This window comes from Phalacrocorax aristotelis, chromosome 8, assembly GCF_949628215.1.
Source record: "Phalacrocorax aristotelis chromosome 8, bGulAri2.1, whole genome shotgun sequence".
Taxonomy (NCBI): Eukaryota; Metazoa; Chordata; class Aves; order Suliformes; family Phalacrocoracidae; genus Phalacrocorax; species Phalacrocorax aristotelis.
Genome location: NC_134283.1, coordinates 23,565,659 through 23,581,734, shown reverse-complemented (window position 1 = coordinate 23,581,734; position 16,076 = coordinate 23,565,659). Strand labels below are relative to the sequence as shown.

Sequence of the window (16,076 nt, the reverse complement as noted above, 5' to 3'; positions counted from 1 at the left end):
GCGCGCGGGGCGGCCGCCAGCAGGGCAGGCGCGCGGGTGGGTTGGCCGCCAGGTAACGTCAGGGCGGTCCCGCGGGGCGATTGGGCGAAGCGCTGGAGCCGGCGGCGGAGCCGGAGCTATGGGCGGGGCGGGTCGCCCGGGAGACGGCGGGGGGCGGGGCCGGGCGATGTGTGGCCTCCATCTTTTCGCCGTCCGTCGCCGCGGCACAAAGGAGCGGTGCTGCCGGGGCTAGGCGGGGTGGGGGGCGCACGGCGTTCCTGGTGCGACTGAGGCGAGGCGAGGCGAGGTGAGGTGAGGCGAGGCGAGGCGGGGAGGAGTGGAGCGGGCACCGCCCGCGGGCGGGCCTGAGGCGGGGCGGGCGGTGGGCCGGCGCTGAAGGGAAGGGTCAGCGCCAGCCCCGGGCTCTGGTGGGAGTGGTGGCGGCGGCGGGGTCCGGCCGTGGGTCGGGGTGGGGGGGGAAGGCGCTGTGCTCCCGCCCCGTCGCTTCCGCGGAGCCCACGCCTGCCGCCGGGGCAGGGTCCCGGGTGCGGGGCCGGCGGTCGAGCCAGCCCCGCCGGCCTCAGGCAGCGGCCCGCGCTCCCCTGGGCGCCGCTTATTTCTGCGGATGTCCCTCCCCCCCCGGCCCCCCCGGCTTTTGGGGGTCCTTGACGGGGTCACCCGCGCCCCCCGGAGAGGGAAGCCGGCCATAAAAGACGGGTAGCCGCCGCCCTGTCCCTCTTGCTTTGTGACTGGGGGGCTGCCGGCAGGCTGGGCACCGTTGGTGTTGCGGACGGGGGCCCCGGGGCTGGTGAGAGCCGGGCTCAGGTGTAAAGTTAGGAGCTGGTAAAAGAAGCGGCAAAAGTGGAATGAAACGGGGGTTTGCTGGGATGGGGCACCCCAAGTCGGCTGCTGCTCGGGGCGCGGAGGCGTTGCAACTTTTTAACGGTGCCTCTTGGGTGCGGGGACATCTTCCTGGTACTTGTATGACTTGCAAAACCAGGGCTTTGCTACAGCGGTTTGGTGCGGGCTGGGTTTTAGTGTGCCGGGGAGGACAAAGTGACATGCCGCTCTGGGCCCTCCCGGGAGCTCGGAAACACGCGGAAGAATTTTGTTGAGCCCTTGAATGTTTTTATATTATGTAAAAAGTCAGAAACCTGAAAAATATTTACCACTCTTAATATAAAAATATTTCTGCAGAGCAGGTTTTCTGTCTTGTACAGAGGAAAATATGAAGATGTGGAGCCAGCTACCAAATGCAATTATTTATCTAGATCTTTTGTTTTGCATGCTTGGGCAATAGGTGAGGCAGTGGCACCTTTCCTAGCAGTGTGGTAAAACCACAGTACTGCTTTGGTCTCTTAATTAGGTGCTGGTCTCTTCACTGCTTATATTATGCCAATATCAAGTGTTTCTCCTTTAAGTCCTGTGATTCTCTCCTGCTGATCAGTTTCTATCTTCCATACTGTAATTTTTCTTTTTTTTTTTTTTTTTAAACTTTGCTAGTTCTTACCTCATGTTGGGCGGCATTAGGTACTGTGTCCCTTCTGGGTAGAGTCTTAATGTAGGTCCTGAGAATGACCATAGTTGTCTTGGCTTTCATTTTCTGTTTTGTTATTGTGAAATCTTGCTCTGAATCTCTCAGTACCCACCCCGAGCCCAGAGTTAATTTGGAGATCAGCCTGCATTTATCAGTGTTTCTAATGCAGTAGAACTTTGGTCCATGGGGAAATATGGACATAAGAGCTGCCTTTTCTCTCCTAAATTTATTCAGCCTTCTAGATACTGCATTGTTTTCTGAATGCTGATGTGTTTGGTGGTTTCTTTTCCTTTTACATCTGTGTCAGTATTTGTTTTCTTCAACATAAGCAAGATATTTTTTTTCCACTTAGCACTAGCTTTGCCTCAGGTTTTTAATTTTTCTGTCCTTTGTCTTGCAGTGAATACATATTTGTGTGTGTTTTTTTTTTCCCTCACGCTGGTCCTCAGTTCAGTTTTTCTGCTTTGCTCATAATTTTCTGAACATCCCTCAGTGCCTGAAGTTAGTGTCATGTGGAGACCTATACACATTCGTGTGCTGTGACTCTTTCCATTTACTTCTGAGTGTTCAAACCTTTGCTATTTCCCTGCTAAACTATGCACATATCTTAGGAGTTCTCATCACCTACGAGCCATCTGAAATAATCGCTCGTCCTCTTGGACTCCTATATTTGGCTATGGATTTCCTGAGGACTGTGCATTCTCAAAACTTGGGGTATCATTTTAAGAGTCTAGGATGCTGCTAAATGTATTTTTCATTTACATTTATCAAAATGCAAAGAGTTGATCTATTCTTTGATCTAAATCTGGCCCATTCTTCTGCAAGTGCTTTTGTGTATGTCTCTGTTCTCTTCTGCTGAAGCCCACTCAGCAGAAGAGGTCCTTTCTCCTGCTGGCACCTGGTCCTGTGTCTCTTCCTTTAGGACATTACTGTTATTGCTTTGTGCCCCGATCTCTGCTATTTGTTCTCATTTCTAAGCCTGATTGAACAGGTTGTGTACTTCTCCTGGTGTGTTCTTTTTCAGGTGCATGAAACACAACTGTAGTTATGTGATTGCTTCTCCTTGTCTCTCCCCTTTTCATCGAAACACACTCTCGAGGTTCTTACTAGCTCTAAAAGTTTTCAGCATCTGCTGTCCATAGCTTGTGTAGGAAGCTCCTCCAGGTTATTTAATGTAGTTATGCATCATTGACAACTCTTGTCATTACTACTTGCCATTGCTGATTCTTAGCTTAGTCTCAGTTATTCACCTACTCTTGGATTGCTGATACAGCTAATTCAGCTAGTCCACGCGCCTCCCTTATCTTCAGCTGTGATATTGGTGTGTTCTTCTGGGTAGGTGGGGTTATCAGTTTCCTTTAAGTCTTTAATTTTCCTTTTTGTTTACCTTTAGCCTCCTGTACATGGGGTTCAACTGCAACGCTTCATGTTAGCCACTCTGGTATCCTACTCTCTGGCCTTGTAATTCAGTGATTGCTCAGTGGCTCCCTTAAGCTCACTGTTATCTTGTTCTGTGCTTTTTTCAATGCTCGCCTTTTTTTTCTTAGAGGGATGTGATGGTTTCCTGCACAGCTTCTCAGTGCTCTTCCTCGATACTTTTTCAGTATTTTCACATCGGAGGACTTGGCTCTTGGTATGCTTCATTTGCTGTGAACCTCATGGATGGGCTGAAATAGATGAAGTATTTTCGCTCCCTCCTATGAAGTGGGACATTTCTGCACTCTGCCTGTCAGGTGATATGAAAGTCCCTTTCCCTCAAGCTTTTCGCTTGTTTGTTAAAATTAGGGAATAAAAGGGAGGTATTTAGTAGCCTAAGCAATAAGTTAGTGATAAAAGCGGTGATTTGTCATGGAATGTTGACTGGCCTGTTACTCTTTAGGTTTCTTTGTTCAAATTTTCTTTCACATCAATATCTCCCCTAGCTGATAACATACTGTGTTTTGAAATATGTCCTGTTGGTCTCTCTGAGTCACTTAGGTAATGTGGTATCCTCGCAAAACGGAGGAGAGCTTGTCATGTGCACTTTCAGGTTTCCCTCTCAACACAGAGGCAGCAAGTTAAAATGCCATCACCTTGTAGTGAATTGAAGGCAAGCTAATGTGATGAAGTTCATCCCGTTCTGCTCCATTGTCAATATGTTGTGTTCAGCATTTTAAACTGTTTGGCTTTGGGGTTTTTTGCCCCTTCTGAGCTTATGATTGCTCAGTAGACTTTGAATTTATTCCTTGCTTTAAAGTAGTGCAGGTAAAGGTGCTGTGCTGGGGTTCATTGTCTTTCAAAGATCTGATTAGAATTGTGTCGTGTCATTTTGTGCTTTTCATTTCCATGTGTCCTGACAGTATATTTTTGTTTTCCCTTCCTGGTTTGTATGCGGTGACTGCGAAGTTGGCGTGGCAGTGGCTCTGACAGCATGATCTCTATTTCTTTTTCTATTCCTCATCATGTTGCTGAGGTCTAATAAAAGTCAAATGTTCATGCATGACTACTGAGGTTGTGTGAGCAGTGAATCATGATGGCTCTTCAGCTGTGCTTGTAGTGATCTCGTACCTTGATCCACCACTGTTGTGGCCAAGCTTGTGCTAAGACATTTACCCAACTCTGCCATGGGAACTTTGTGTATCTGGTAGGTTTTGCCCATTTGGCAGGGGTACTTGCTGGCTCAAAGTCTGGGCTGAGGTACTGCTCCTTATTTATTAATGTACGTTTATTAATGGGTGTTCATGAGTTGCCATGATCAGTGACAAGAAATCCATCCTTTTCCTTGGAGAAGCAGTGGTTTCTAGGCATGCAAAACATGTGCAAGTGTAGTTATTTTTCTCCCTTTCTAAGGCTTTTTTGCTATAGGAAGTGCTCCACTTTTGCTTGAAGTTTGTGAATATCTGAGTGTTCTGCTGGACATGAGGAGAAGGGACCAGAGTTGAGGATGGATATCTTGATTTGAAGTATTGGTATGGCTTTTTGGATTGCTTGCTTCAGGGCATGTGCACAAACTGATGTTAATATAACTTGAATCATAGGTTAGAGGGCAGTTGGTGAACTACAGGCCAGATGGTTGTGCCATTTGTGTGGATTTTATACCTTCCTGTAGACAGGGGAAGATGCTATAAAGTGATATTGAAAAGAAAACCCAGCAGATACAGTGGTGGTCTTTTTTTCTAAAAGCATGGCTGTCTGGGAACAGCTGGAGACATGGGGAAGGCTTAGTTTTTTACTGCTTTTTAAAATGTTCACCTAATGACAAGTGAAGAATGATGTATGTATTTGCAGTCAAACTCTTGGTCAATGCATCAGTCCTGGGGTGAAAGGTGTTTAAAAAATTGAACAGCAGGTGAGGTTTTTTTTCTCTTTAGAGCTTCACCTTCTGGTACATTTGGTGAAAAAGTACCGAAATATAATTAATAAAACAGTTTAATCTCAATTTTCCTGACATTCCTCAAAGTTATTTAGGAAAAGCCCCAGATAACCATGGCTTTGTGTTCCTGTTATCATTACAGGTTTTTGAGTGTCTTAAATGGTTTTTGAGCTTTCTGCCTTTTTTGATGTGTAGGCATAACAAACTAAATGGGTACGTACTTTTAAACCAGTTTTAGACTGCCTTGTGAAACATGACCATGCTTGTCTTTGGTCCCCTTCTTAACCCACGTGTGCTTGTCTGAGTCATCTCTCTGCAGTCCGTCCCCTTCCTCCTCTTGGCCACAGGAGCCCTGAAACCCACTGACCAACTTCCTCCGAGTTTCTTCATGCAGGTAGAGGCTTTAAAACACTGTAAAAAAAGTATCACAGCTCCATGGTAGGAGCAGGATACCTGTAAGACCTGGAGTCACTGGCTCTGCTGCTAACAGAAGCACTTGTGTTAGATGTGGTCATCTACCCAACATCAGGATCTCTTCTCTAGTGTGCTTTCATGGTAGATTTGTAGCTGGGCAGAGAGCTACAAGGCAGAACCTGAAGAGACAAATGGGGAGAAGCAAAGCTGGGTTCTTATGGGGGCTTTTTTGGTTTTCTTTTTAATAGGTGAGTTAAGGGGTTCCAGTGATCTGCCTAGAGCTGTGCATCAAGTTCTGTAGATTTCAGTTTTGGAAGCCCCAGATCAGGGATCACACTTCCCATTAGTGCCTCTGAGGCAGGTTTGCTGACCTAGTGACCTACATGTTATATTTGATGTGATGGCAGTCTTTTGAATAGCTTATGCTGTATCCACTTACAGGAGGAAAGAGAATCAGAGGATGTCTCCTGCTCTGCTGGGCAGTCCCAAAGTTAGGCTAGCAAAGAAAGAGCTGCTGGCTTTCTGTGGTTGGCAAGGAAGGTCACAAAACTGTTTCTCAGCTACTGGCACTGAAAGATTGGGCCATCCTCCAATGCTGCTTGAATGAACTACAAGTGGAAGATTCTTCAGACTGTTTCATGCGGTGGTGTTAGATTTTTTCATGTTTGAGATGATAACCAGTGTCATAAAGTGACAAATTTGGTGAGGCTGAGAATAGGAGGGTCTAGACACTGTCTGATCTTTGCTCTGCTCTCTGAGGCAGTTGTCAGACAGTCGACAATGCAAGCTTCCAACAGAGGCATCACTGAATTTTTCAGCAAGGTTATCAAAATCTTTCACACATTCAAAACTGTTTTCAGTGTATTTTATGCATTTGTAACAGCTTAGTCATGCCATCTAGCTGGGCTCATTTCAGTGGTCTACAGCAGGAGACTGTTCAGCCTTCTACAGGGTAGTTCAGTACCTAACCTTCCTTTGAAAACAAGCCCCAGCTCTGGCTTAAAAGAAACAAAAGCACTAAGATGAGTTTACAGGCAAGAAACAGCACAACTATTGCATTTCACCATTTTGGCTCTGTTACACAAAGGCAGTTGTTTGCTGACAAGAATCTGCCCCTGATTCGAGCAGTCCCTGCTCTGAGCATCTTTCCATAGCCTACGGTGTGATTACTCGGATGCCTCTGTGCTAACCCTAGATCTAGTTTCCATGGCAGGACTACGCCATGTGAATTGTTTTGAGCTCCCTCTTGATTTGCACCTCAGAATGCTTCTGTAGTTTATCTTTTGTTGACATATGAGGTACCTTAAACTAAGTATGTATTATTGCAGTTTACTACAATGAGTTGATCTCCCTGTAACCGAAAAGAACTCTCATTGGTTTCTGGATAATAATATAGGTAAAGCCTTATCCTTTCTGAAATGGGTATTATTAAATGTAATAGAAAAAGCTTTAAAAAAACATGCATTGTTTTTGTTGTTTCTATGCAATTCTGCACCTCTCCTTTGTACCGAAAAAGCCCAGACTTCCCAGTACTGTCTGTTCTGGAATTTGTTTTGTTTCGTGTGGTGGTTTGGTGGAAAGTTTTTTGTTGTTGGTTTGGTTTGGGGTGTGGGGTTTTTTTGTTTTTGTTTTGGGTTTTTCTTTTTTTGTGGGTTTCGGGTTGGTTGGTTTGTTTTAATTTTGAGTCTTGGTATCATGAATGTTTTTGTCAAAATTTAGCAAATTCGTTTATTGTTAACGTCTGTAACTTTCAGGGCAGCAAGGAAGATAAGCTTGTATTAATCGAAAGGTTTATTTATAAGCCTCCAAATGAATGTCTCTGCCAAAACTTAATATGGTAGAGCTAATCAATTTTATTTTGTGTGCTTGTATCCCTTCAGTTTGTAGGATTAGCGCTCCCTGTCAACTGCAGGGTGTTATCCATATCTTCCTGCCACTGCTGAAGCAGCACATTGTACTCTGCTCCTTGGGCAACTGCAGAGCTTGTACAGCTCTGCCACATCAGCTTGCTGGAGGCAAGTCTTGTTCCACTTCCCTGGAGCTGTCAGATACCCCTATATTTTTTGAAAGATCATTATCTCAGATGTGTATCATTTGCCTCAGTGCTTAGCTTTTGGCTCTGAAAAGAAATGTAATGACCTGTCTGCAGTTTGGGGAGAAGGGAACCAGCAAGTCATGTTGCACATGGTTGATACCAGCAGTGAATTGGTGGTTTAGACAAAGTGTTAAAGTGAAGCTCAGATTCGCTGAAGGCCATGGTACAAAAGACTGTTGTACCTATATGATTGTGAGATGAGAACTTATGACCTCTGAGATGGAGGAAGCTAGGAGGTGGTAAATGCTTCAGTTTCTTTTCAGAAAGTGCTGTAGCAGAACAGTCTCTGATGCTTGAGGAGCCCTGGGCAGGGGTCTCTCCTTTTCCAGAGGTAAGGGAAAATGTGGGCAGGGCAGGAGTCTCTCTTTACCAAACCTACTTGGGACAGTGAAGTTCACTTTAAATCTGTGTTGCAATTTGTGTCCCTGTACCAGCTTAAATCAGACATAAGGGAAGTAAAAAGTCAAAGCAGTCCAATGTACAGGTGACTATAAAATCTGACTTTCATAGTGAGTCTACAGAAAAAGAAACTACTCTGGAAGTTAGTATCTGCTGCGTCTTTCTCCTTTGGCTATTATCACGTCAAGTGGAACAAGAGATCATCAGATCCTTCAACTACTCTGCAGTTCTGACAAAGCTAGAATTACCTAGAGAAGGCTGCAGGATTAAAGCCCAATTTTTTGCGTAAGCCCTGCACAACCTTGGGGTTTTCTCTGACAAGCACTTGGGCAGACGCTAGAAAGTTTTTGAGAGGTAATCAGTTTCTTTCCCTTTCTGTGAAACAGGGGTGTTCGAGGTCGGTCTGCTTTTAGTTTAGGGTGCTCTTACTACAGCAAGAAAGCAAATGTCTGTGGTGATGTATGTGGGATGGTGACATGCTGCATGTTGGTCAATGCATGCACTGAGTTTTGATGCTCATCTTAACCCTCTGGGATATTTTTAAAGAAAATAGATTTGAATTAGGGGTTTGCTTCAGATTACACAATATGATGTTTGGTTACTACGTGGGAAAGAACAGCATGGCATTTACTTGCTCCTCCTGAAGCCTGCAGTCCACTTCTTGGTGTGGTAGCCACGCTGGACACCAGGTAGCTCTTTCTCATTAGTTATAGTTGAGAGGTTGACCTCAGATCTCAATGCGATCTCCTGAGAAAGTAGCCATTTCACATTATAATTGTATTTAATTTACTGGAAATTCTTGGTTTTCAGCACCTATCCTGATCATTTCAAAGCTGATATCCTCTCCATGTAATAAAAGCTTGTAGTTGCAAACTGTCCTCTTCCCCCTCTTATTTCTGCATTGAAGATTATTATCTTGCAGCAATTCATAGCTGTGTTTCCTTCTCATGGTAGTTTGAACTTTTCATCAGACTGGCATCACGAGTGTTTCCATCGTTTCCTTTTTAGGAGTGTCATTTCTTTGGGGAAGAAATATTGAGGAAATTTTTCTAATTATTTTATCTCCTTAATAAGAAACTGCTGCCCCAAATTCTCACATTTTTGCATTTGAAAAGCTGTCAATTTTACTGTGTGGTTTGACTGAGCTCCTATGTTAATCTGCTCTTGAGAGGATGGTGTTACTCTTGTAACAGTGGCAGAAGCTGGAAAAGTAGTTCTAGTAGATGAAACCCTCTTCACTCATTTAAGTGCATGAGGTTTTTTGTTTGCTTGGCAATGCATTCCATTTTATGGAAAGGAGAGGCATTTTCCATTGTGAGGCTGTATTATGGTTGGCTGTAGCCGAATGTTTGAGGGGATGAATCACTGACTCTTGGGCTGCGTATTGCAGAGAAAATGAGCCTAATGCTAGTCGGAGCTGACTTCTCCATTGGCATACTTTGTTGGTTGATCAAGAGGAGGCCTCTCTTGAGGAGGCTGGACATCTGCGCTGCCAGGCCGGTGCAAATTCACTCAATTAGCATTTGTTTCAATGGCTTATGATTATGGGGTGTTTTTCCCCCACATTTGGACTTCCAGCTGTGGCAAATTGGTCACTTTATGCAGCTTGCAACTCCTTCATGCATCCATGCACATGCCTGAGCCTACCAGGAGAGCAGCTGCTTTGCTGTAGTAGGGGTGGTCCCGACAGCCGGTGGGGGCGGCAGTGGCATGGGAGGCTGCTGCTGGCAGAGTCTGCAAGTGCCCCGGCAGCTGCGTTCCTCCTGTGCAGGGTTGGTGTCCAGCTCAAATGGCCTCTGAGCCTGGGGCTTTTTTAGGAGAAAATGTGCCGTGCTGAGGCAGCCGTTCAATGGGTGTCCTGCGGGTGCTCCCTGGTGTAAAGGAGGAGGTGTTGGACAGTGGCATTCTCTGCTGTTTTCACAGTACCTGTTCAGAGAGAGAGGTATGGGTATCAGATACTTCCTATAGAATAAAAACTTATATTTTGATCACCTGTTTGGCAACTTCGTAATCCTGCATCCCAAAGTAGCACCTGATGGTTAGAATTCAGAGTGAATGGATGACCCCACCTGTTGAAAAGCAGGTACTGGCTGCTGCCTTTACCATTTCTTGCACTAAAAACATGGGGCTTTTATTAAAATACCATTTCAAAGTAAAATAAAAGTTTTATCACTTTTACAAATCTGTCTGCTGTTGTGAACAGCTTTCATAGTCTTGTTATCACTTGCTAAATTTGCCAAAGAATATTCCTTGGGTAAGTGCAAAACTGATGGGATGGGGCTTTTTAGCACAGCATTGTATCTGAATGTCATAAAGTCGAGCTAATCACAGGGAAAGCAGTCACAGCTTTTAACATAGAGAACCTGTTTTCTTTCTGTCTTACAGCTTAGCTCTTGCTGGTATTTTCATGCACTGTTGCTTCATCTGAAGACTTTCAGATCTACTTTGTCTTGCACTAATTGTTTGATAAAACAGTGTTTGCACAGTGTCATTGCAGCCCTGACAGGAGGCAATAGGTTTCTATTCCAGTGGCCTTCCCGGGAAACTTGTTCTTATTCTTGTGCTGGTGCTTAGGTGTATCATAGCTGTTAGTTCATAACATACTTGGGTTAAAGAGTGTTTTGATGTGATATTGAAACATGAACGGTAAAAGTCAAACCACAATAAATTCTCCAATAGCATAATTTTTAAGAAAACTAGTACACTTTGGTTAACAATTGGTCACAACATTATAATGGAAGACTGCTAAATTTTAAAAGCAGTTGCAGAGACTCTTAGCTGTGTAACTACTGAAAAAAATTAAATGAATTATGAAAGATTCATTCTCTTCCTTAGGGGTGTTTTAACAGCAAAACAAACATGCGGCCTTTGTCTCAGGAGACTGAACTATTGACTCTCAGGTGAGCACGCTAGAAAGAGCCTATTCGTCCATTATCCTATGCTTGCTGTTATGCCCAGCTTTAAGTATCTGCTGCCAGGTAGGACAAGAAGCTTCTCTTGGCCTACCTCAACACTGCTGTTCTGATAATCTCGTTTTGCTCCTTGAATTTTTTTTCTTCTTTTACACAAAATCTTAAAAAAACCAACCCTTTTATTCTTTTATTCTGACAGTATTTGTAAGTAGACTGTTAAGTATTTTTGGAATTAAAAAACCATATTCTTGTGTCCAAGTTTTGTTGAGAGCAGGGATTTGCAAAAATTAGGCTTGAAAATAAAATTTAAAACTTTTTTCCATCTTTGTATGCAGAGATTGTTACCTCCTACTGAAACAACAATATATTTCATCTTTCATGATGTGCAAAATGCCTTTGGTTTTGTGCATTGGTTGTGTCACTGTGGTCTGTGAGTTTGGACAGAAGCAGAATTGATCACTCTCATCACTTGCATCTCCCTTCTCTACTGTATTTCCCCGTTCCATCCTGCAGCTGACCTGAAGTTTGATGTCTCTGTCCTCTTTACTTTAGCATTGAGAGGGAGGGAGTTGGGATAGCCACCAGCAGCCTAATGCTACAGCCACAGTTCATTACAATGTTGTAAAGCTGTCCTTAAAAAATATGCCAGCTCAAATGCAATCTAGTACATCACTGTTTTAAAAGGCTTTTCTTAAAAAGCTTTTCCTTTGCACTTTAGAACCTCTCTCCATGCATTCATACTCTATCTGGACAAGCTGGTTTGCAAGGTGGATCTGTAGCGATCTCTCCTTCCTTACATTCTTAATTATTCAGCCTTTTGGTTTGTCTGAGGCTTGACAATGAACTCCTTGTATGTGATGGTAAGCAACAGCCAAGAGAATGCTGTCAAACTCAGCTCTTTACTAAATAAGGGAAGTTTATCCTGTTATTTATCTTTTCTCTTTATCTGATCAACTTCTATGGTGTAATTGCTTTTATTTTCTGCTGTCCTTACTCTACTGAAGGGTGATCTGGAACAGATATTATTGCTTCCCTTCTTCCTTCTGTAAGCAGTAATTTGAGGGGAGGAGTCAGTCACTGCTCTGCACTTGCTATGGTGTCTGGAATACCAAAGCTGCAAAAACAGATTGGGTTTTCTCTAGCTGTGTCTAGTCCTAAAGCTAGTAGGTGGCAAACTGGTTTCTGAAGCCTTGAGAGAACTTCCCCTGTAAAGGCTGAACATGGTTGAAAATATCAGCATAGGGAGGAAGTGTCATGTGTCTGCCTTAAAGGCAGTTTCCATGTGAATTGTTCTTTCTTTTCCCTCTATCTTCAGGGGCTCTTCAGCATACTTCCCAAAAGTGAAAGCAGAGTCAACTGTCATGTCTCACTGCCCACAATAAAGGCTTATAGAGTGCAGCTTTTCTGGATACAACTGCTGCACCCTGAAGAAGTACAGTCCACCTCTGTTACAGCAGTTTGTAAGCAAGCCCAACTGTTCCTGAACCAAACATACTTAAAGGTGAGTTGATCATAGTAGCTTGTTTTTAATCGTACTTTAAGTTGTCAAACAGAAAAACCTAGGTGTCAATCAGTCTTAATCTTGACTTATGTCTATTTTTATAGACATAGGTTCTTACTCATTGCTGATCCCTAAAATAAAACTTTTCCATACTCATGTTATTGATAGGGTGGATTCATTGCATTAATGCTTTCTTAAGTTACAGAACAGCTTAACTAAATTCAGATTCTAAATCTGTAACACAAACAAAGCAGTTTTACATTTTAGTAACATAAGTTACTAAAATAGCCTTATATGATCAGCATTCATAAATATATGGGTATTTTTCCTTTGGAAGACTTATTTTTGCATTTCTTATAACTAGCTCTTCTCTAAAAAAAACCCAGAACACCAGAAGACAACCAACCAGAAACCTCCTAACCTTTAAAAGTCACTTGAACCAGTTGTGATGTTACACAGTTCTGTTTAAGATCTATGCATCTATATTGGCACCCTCACATCTACTTCTTCCTGGCTGACTGAGATTAACAGCTGTATTGGCTCAGATGTGAGGACTCCTGAGCCTGGTGTCCCACCTCTTGTTGTGGTCAAACTGCTTAGAGAATAAGACAAGCATGTTGGTATGCTGAAACCCTTTTATGATTTGTGGTTCAGGAATTTCTTGAACCGGAAGACAATATTTTGGGGGTTTTTTTGCAATTAATATCCCCTGAGGGATTTCCCACCCTGCCCCAAGTTAGCCTTCAGTTAATGTCTTAACACTGCACTTTTCACCATGCTAAAAGAAGATAATGTACTTCAAACCTACAGAAGCATCTGTGAGAGCTTGTTTGCAGTGCTTTTCCAGTGGTGGCTGTACATCCAGAGGCTTGCTCATATGACCAGTGTCTGGCTTCCCAAATAATGTCATTATGGTCTTGTTCCAGTTGGCAGCCAGCAATTGCACAGCTGCCAGTTGACCCTGATGGTAGGGAGCCCTTCATATTTGAAAGATGGCAACTGTCTTTGACTTTCTTTTTGTACTATGGTGATACATGTCTGCTATTAAATAGATTATTTAATAATTGTAGAATAGTAATAACCTGTTACGGGATATTCATAACTTCTAGCTTAAATGTTAAACTTTATTCTTTTAAGAATAACATGAGTTTAGTCTTAAGTTATTTATTCTGTCATGCTTGAAGTAGGTAAGTCGTGAAATGATGTTGGTGGGTTGACCCTGGCTGGATGCCAGGTGCCCACCAAAGCCACTCTATCACTCCCCTCCTTAGCTGGACAGGTGAGAGAAAAGACAACGAAAAGCTTGTGGATCGAGATAAGGATAGGGAGGGATCACTCACTGATTACCGTCATGGGCAAAACAGGCTTGACTTGGGGAAACTAGTTTAATTTATTGACAACCAAATCAGAGTAGGATAATGAGCAATAAAACCAAGTCTTAAAACACCTTCCCTCTACCCATCTCGTCTTCCTGGGCTTAACTTCACTCCTGATTTTCCCTCCCGTCAGTGGCACAGGGGGATGGGGAATGGGGATTGCTGTCAGTTTATCACACAATGTCTCTGCTGTTCCTTCCTCCTCAGGGGGAGGACTCCTCACACTCTTCCCCTGCCCCAGCATGGGGTCTCTCCCACGGGAGACAGTCCTCCATGAACTTCTCCAATGTGAGTCTTCCCCATGGGCTGCAGTTCTTCACAAACTGCTCCAGCATGGGTCCCTTCCACAGGGTGCTGCAGTCCTTCAGGAACATCCTGCTCCAGTGTGGGTCCCCCACACAGTCACAAGTCCTGCCAGAAAACCTGCCCCAGTACAGGCTTCCCATGGAGTCGCAGCCTGCTCTGGCATGGGGTCCTCCAGAAGCTGCAGGTGGATATCTGCTCCACCATGGACCTCCATGAGCTGCAGGGGAACAGCCTGCCTCACCGTGGTCTTCACCATGGGCTGCAGGGAAATCTCTGCTCTGGCCCCTGGAGCTCCTCTTCCCCTCCTCCTTCACTGACCTTGGCGTCTGCAGGGTTGTTCCTCTCACATACTCTCACTCCTCTCTCCAGCTGCAATTGTGCAGTTTGGGTTTTTGTTTGGGTTTTTGTTTCCCCTTTCTTAAATCTGTTATCCCAGAGATGCTACCACCATTGCTGATGGGCTCAGCCTTGGCCAGCAGCAGGTCTGACCTGGAGCTGGCTGGTGTTGGCCCTGTCAGACACAGGGGAAGCTTCTAGCAGCTCCTCACAGAAGCCACCCCTGTAGCCCCACTGCTACCAAAACCTTGCCATACAAACCTAATACAGATGTTTTCTGAAGGGCATTATTTTAGCTGAGACTTAATATAATGTTCTATAGAAATACACCCTATGGCTTGAAAAATAACTTGTAATGAGGCAGGGTTTTGAATCCTTTTGCTCTTTCTAGCATTCTCAATTCAGTGATTCTGAGGGACTGCCCTACAGTCCCACTTAATAGTGAGCCTGTATTTGATACAAACCATTAGAATCAAGAACAAAAGAATGTCTGAAACAGTCTTGAATCCCAAAAAAGGGAAGAGTGGATTGACACTAAGTCTGAACAAGCATACAACCTGCAAGGAAACAACCCCTTTCAAAATCCCAGTTAGATTTGTAGGCATTAAAATGGTGTCTGTAATACCTGTTCATTTCATGGTTGGTACTTGATGCTTCTTTGGGTGAGAATCCAGTTAATGTAGGCATGTTCCAAAAAGACATGTCTATGTGCAGATGGGTTAAACACAGAGTTCAGTGTTAAATCAATTGTTTGTTGAGATAATAGAGTATTTTGTAGAGTGAGTCTGGAAATGACACTGAATATTCCTGATGTGAAATGAGAACGTTAAATGTGCAGCCTTTACTTGTGTGGCTTAAGCAGTGTGTCTCTAAAGAATAAAGAATAAATGAAACTGTTAATACTTACCATTTAAAGGGTAAGTGTGCTAGATTTAAGGACAAAGTTGTTCCTCTGCATCCAGAAGTCATGGAAGAACTGGGAAATAATAGGTAGTGTAGAAAGGAATGGTGTGTGGGTGGGAGCTACTTATTTCCTACTCCTCCGCTTCCTTTCTTTTTCCTTCCACGCAATAGATTTCAGGTCCAAACCTTATGTCTCCTAGGTGCTTTATCCACCAAGACTGATTCTGTTTACTAAAATAGGAATTCTTCTGTTATTTATTAGAAGTAGTAACACTGATTCTTGTTTTGGGTTTGCTTTTTCAGACCTCCTGCTGGATGACCAATGTGTATTATAACCGATTATATTGGAAACTAAGTCTCCAACTTCCCATTCATTCCAGCTGGTAGCAACGCTTATAATGCAAAAATATCACAATTCAGGATCACACAAACATCACTCTTAAAACTTTCTAGATGATTGTAGTTGCTTTGGTTGTGTTCTATGCTAGCAGAAGCCTTTTGCAAGGTTTACTGTTGACTCTAGAGCACCACATTCCCTGCTTACTGGGAGCCTTGGGGGCTGGCAATATGGGAAACTCATGTGTTTGCCGTGATGACAGTGGAGCAGAAGACAACATAGAATCTCAGAGTCGGCAAACGGAGAACAGTAGAGTACACGTACCTGAAGCAAGAAGCCACCCAAGGGACCCTGTCCGTCCACCCAGGAGGGGTCGAGGGCCTCATGAACCAAGAAGGAAAAAACAGAATGTGGATGGGCTAGTACTTGACACACTGGCTGTAATTCGGACGTTAGTAGATAAGTAAGTACCTCCTCAAGGAATAATTCAACATGAATGAAAATGTTCTTGTCTTCTCTCAAACTGTGACTCCATCCTCTCACCGATCTACACCTGACCCTCCCTGAAGCAGCTGCGTGTTTTCATCTGGAGGCTTAGGAGAGGAGCACCTTTCCTAGGTAATAGAAGT

The 16,076-nt window shown here is 43.8% G+C and overlaps 1 protein-coding gene across 5 annotated transcripts in view; it reads left to right on the top strand.

The window, feature by feature from the left end:
* Positions 1 to 142: 142 nt before the first annotated feature.
* Positions 143 to 16,076, top strand: part of RSPRY1 (ring finger and SPRY domain containing 1) — a 38,651-nt gene continuing 22,717 nt past the window's right edge. Inside the window, exons 1-4 of one of the 5 annotated variants that reach the window (XM_075101933.1) lie at positions 143 to 286; positions 10,612 to 10,676; positions 12,004 to 12,189; positions 15,414 to 15,910. In XM_075101933.1, the coding sequence (XP_074958034.1) occupies positions 15,564 to 15,910 (347 nt within the window). In that variant the 5' untranslated portion in view covers positions 143 to 286; positions 10,612 to 10,676; positions 12,004 to 12,189; positions 15,414 to 15,563. Of the gene's footprint in view, positions 292 to 8,465; positions 9,860 to 10,611; positions 10,677 to 12,003; positions 12,190 to 15,413; positions 15,911 to 16,076 lie in introns of those variants that run through there. The other 4 variants (XM_075101937.1, XM_075101936.1, XM_075101935.1 and 1 more) reach the window with 4 other exon arrangements.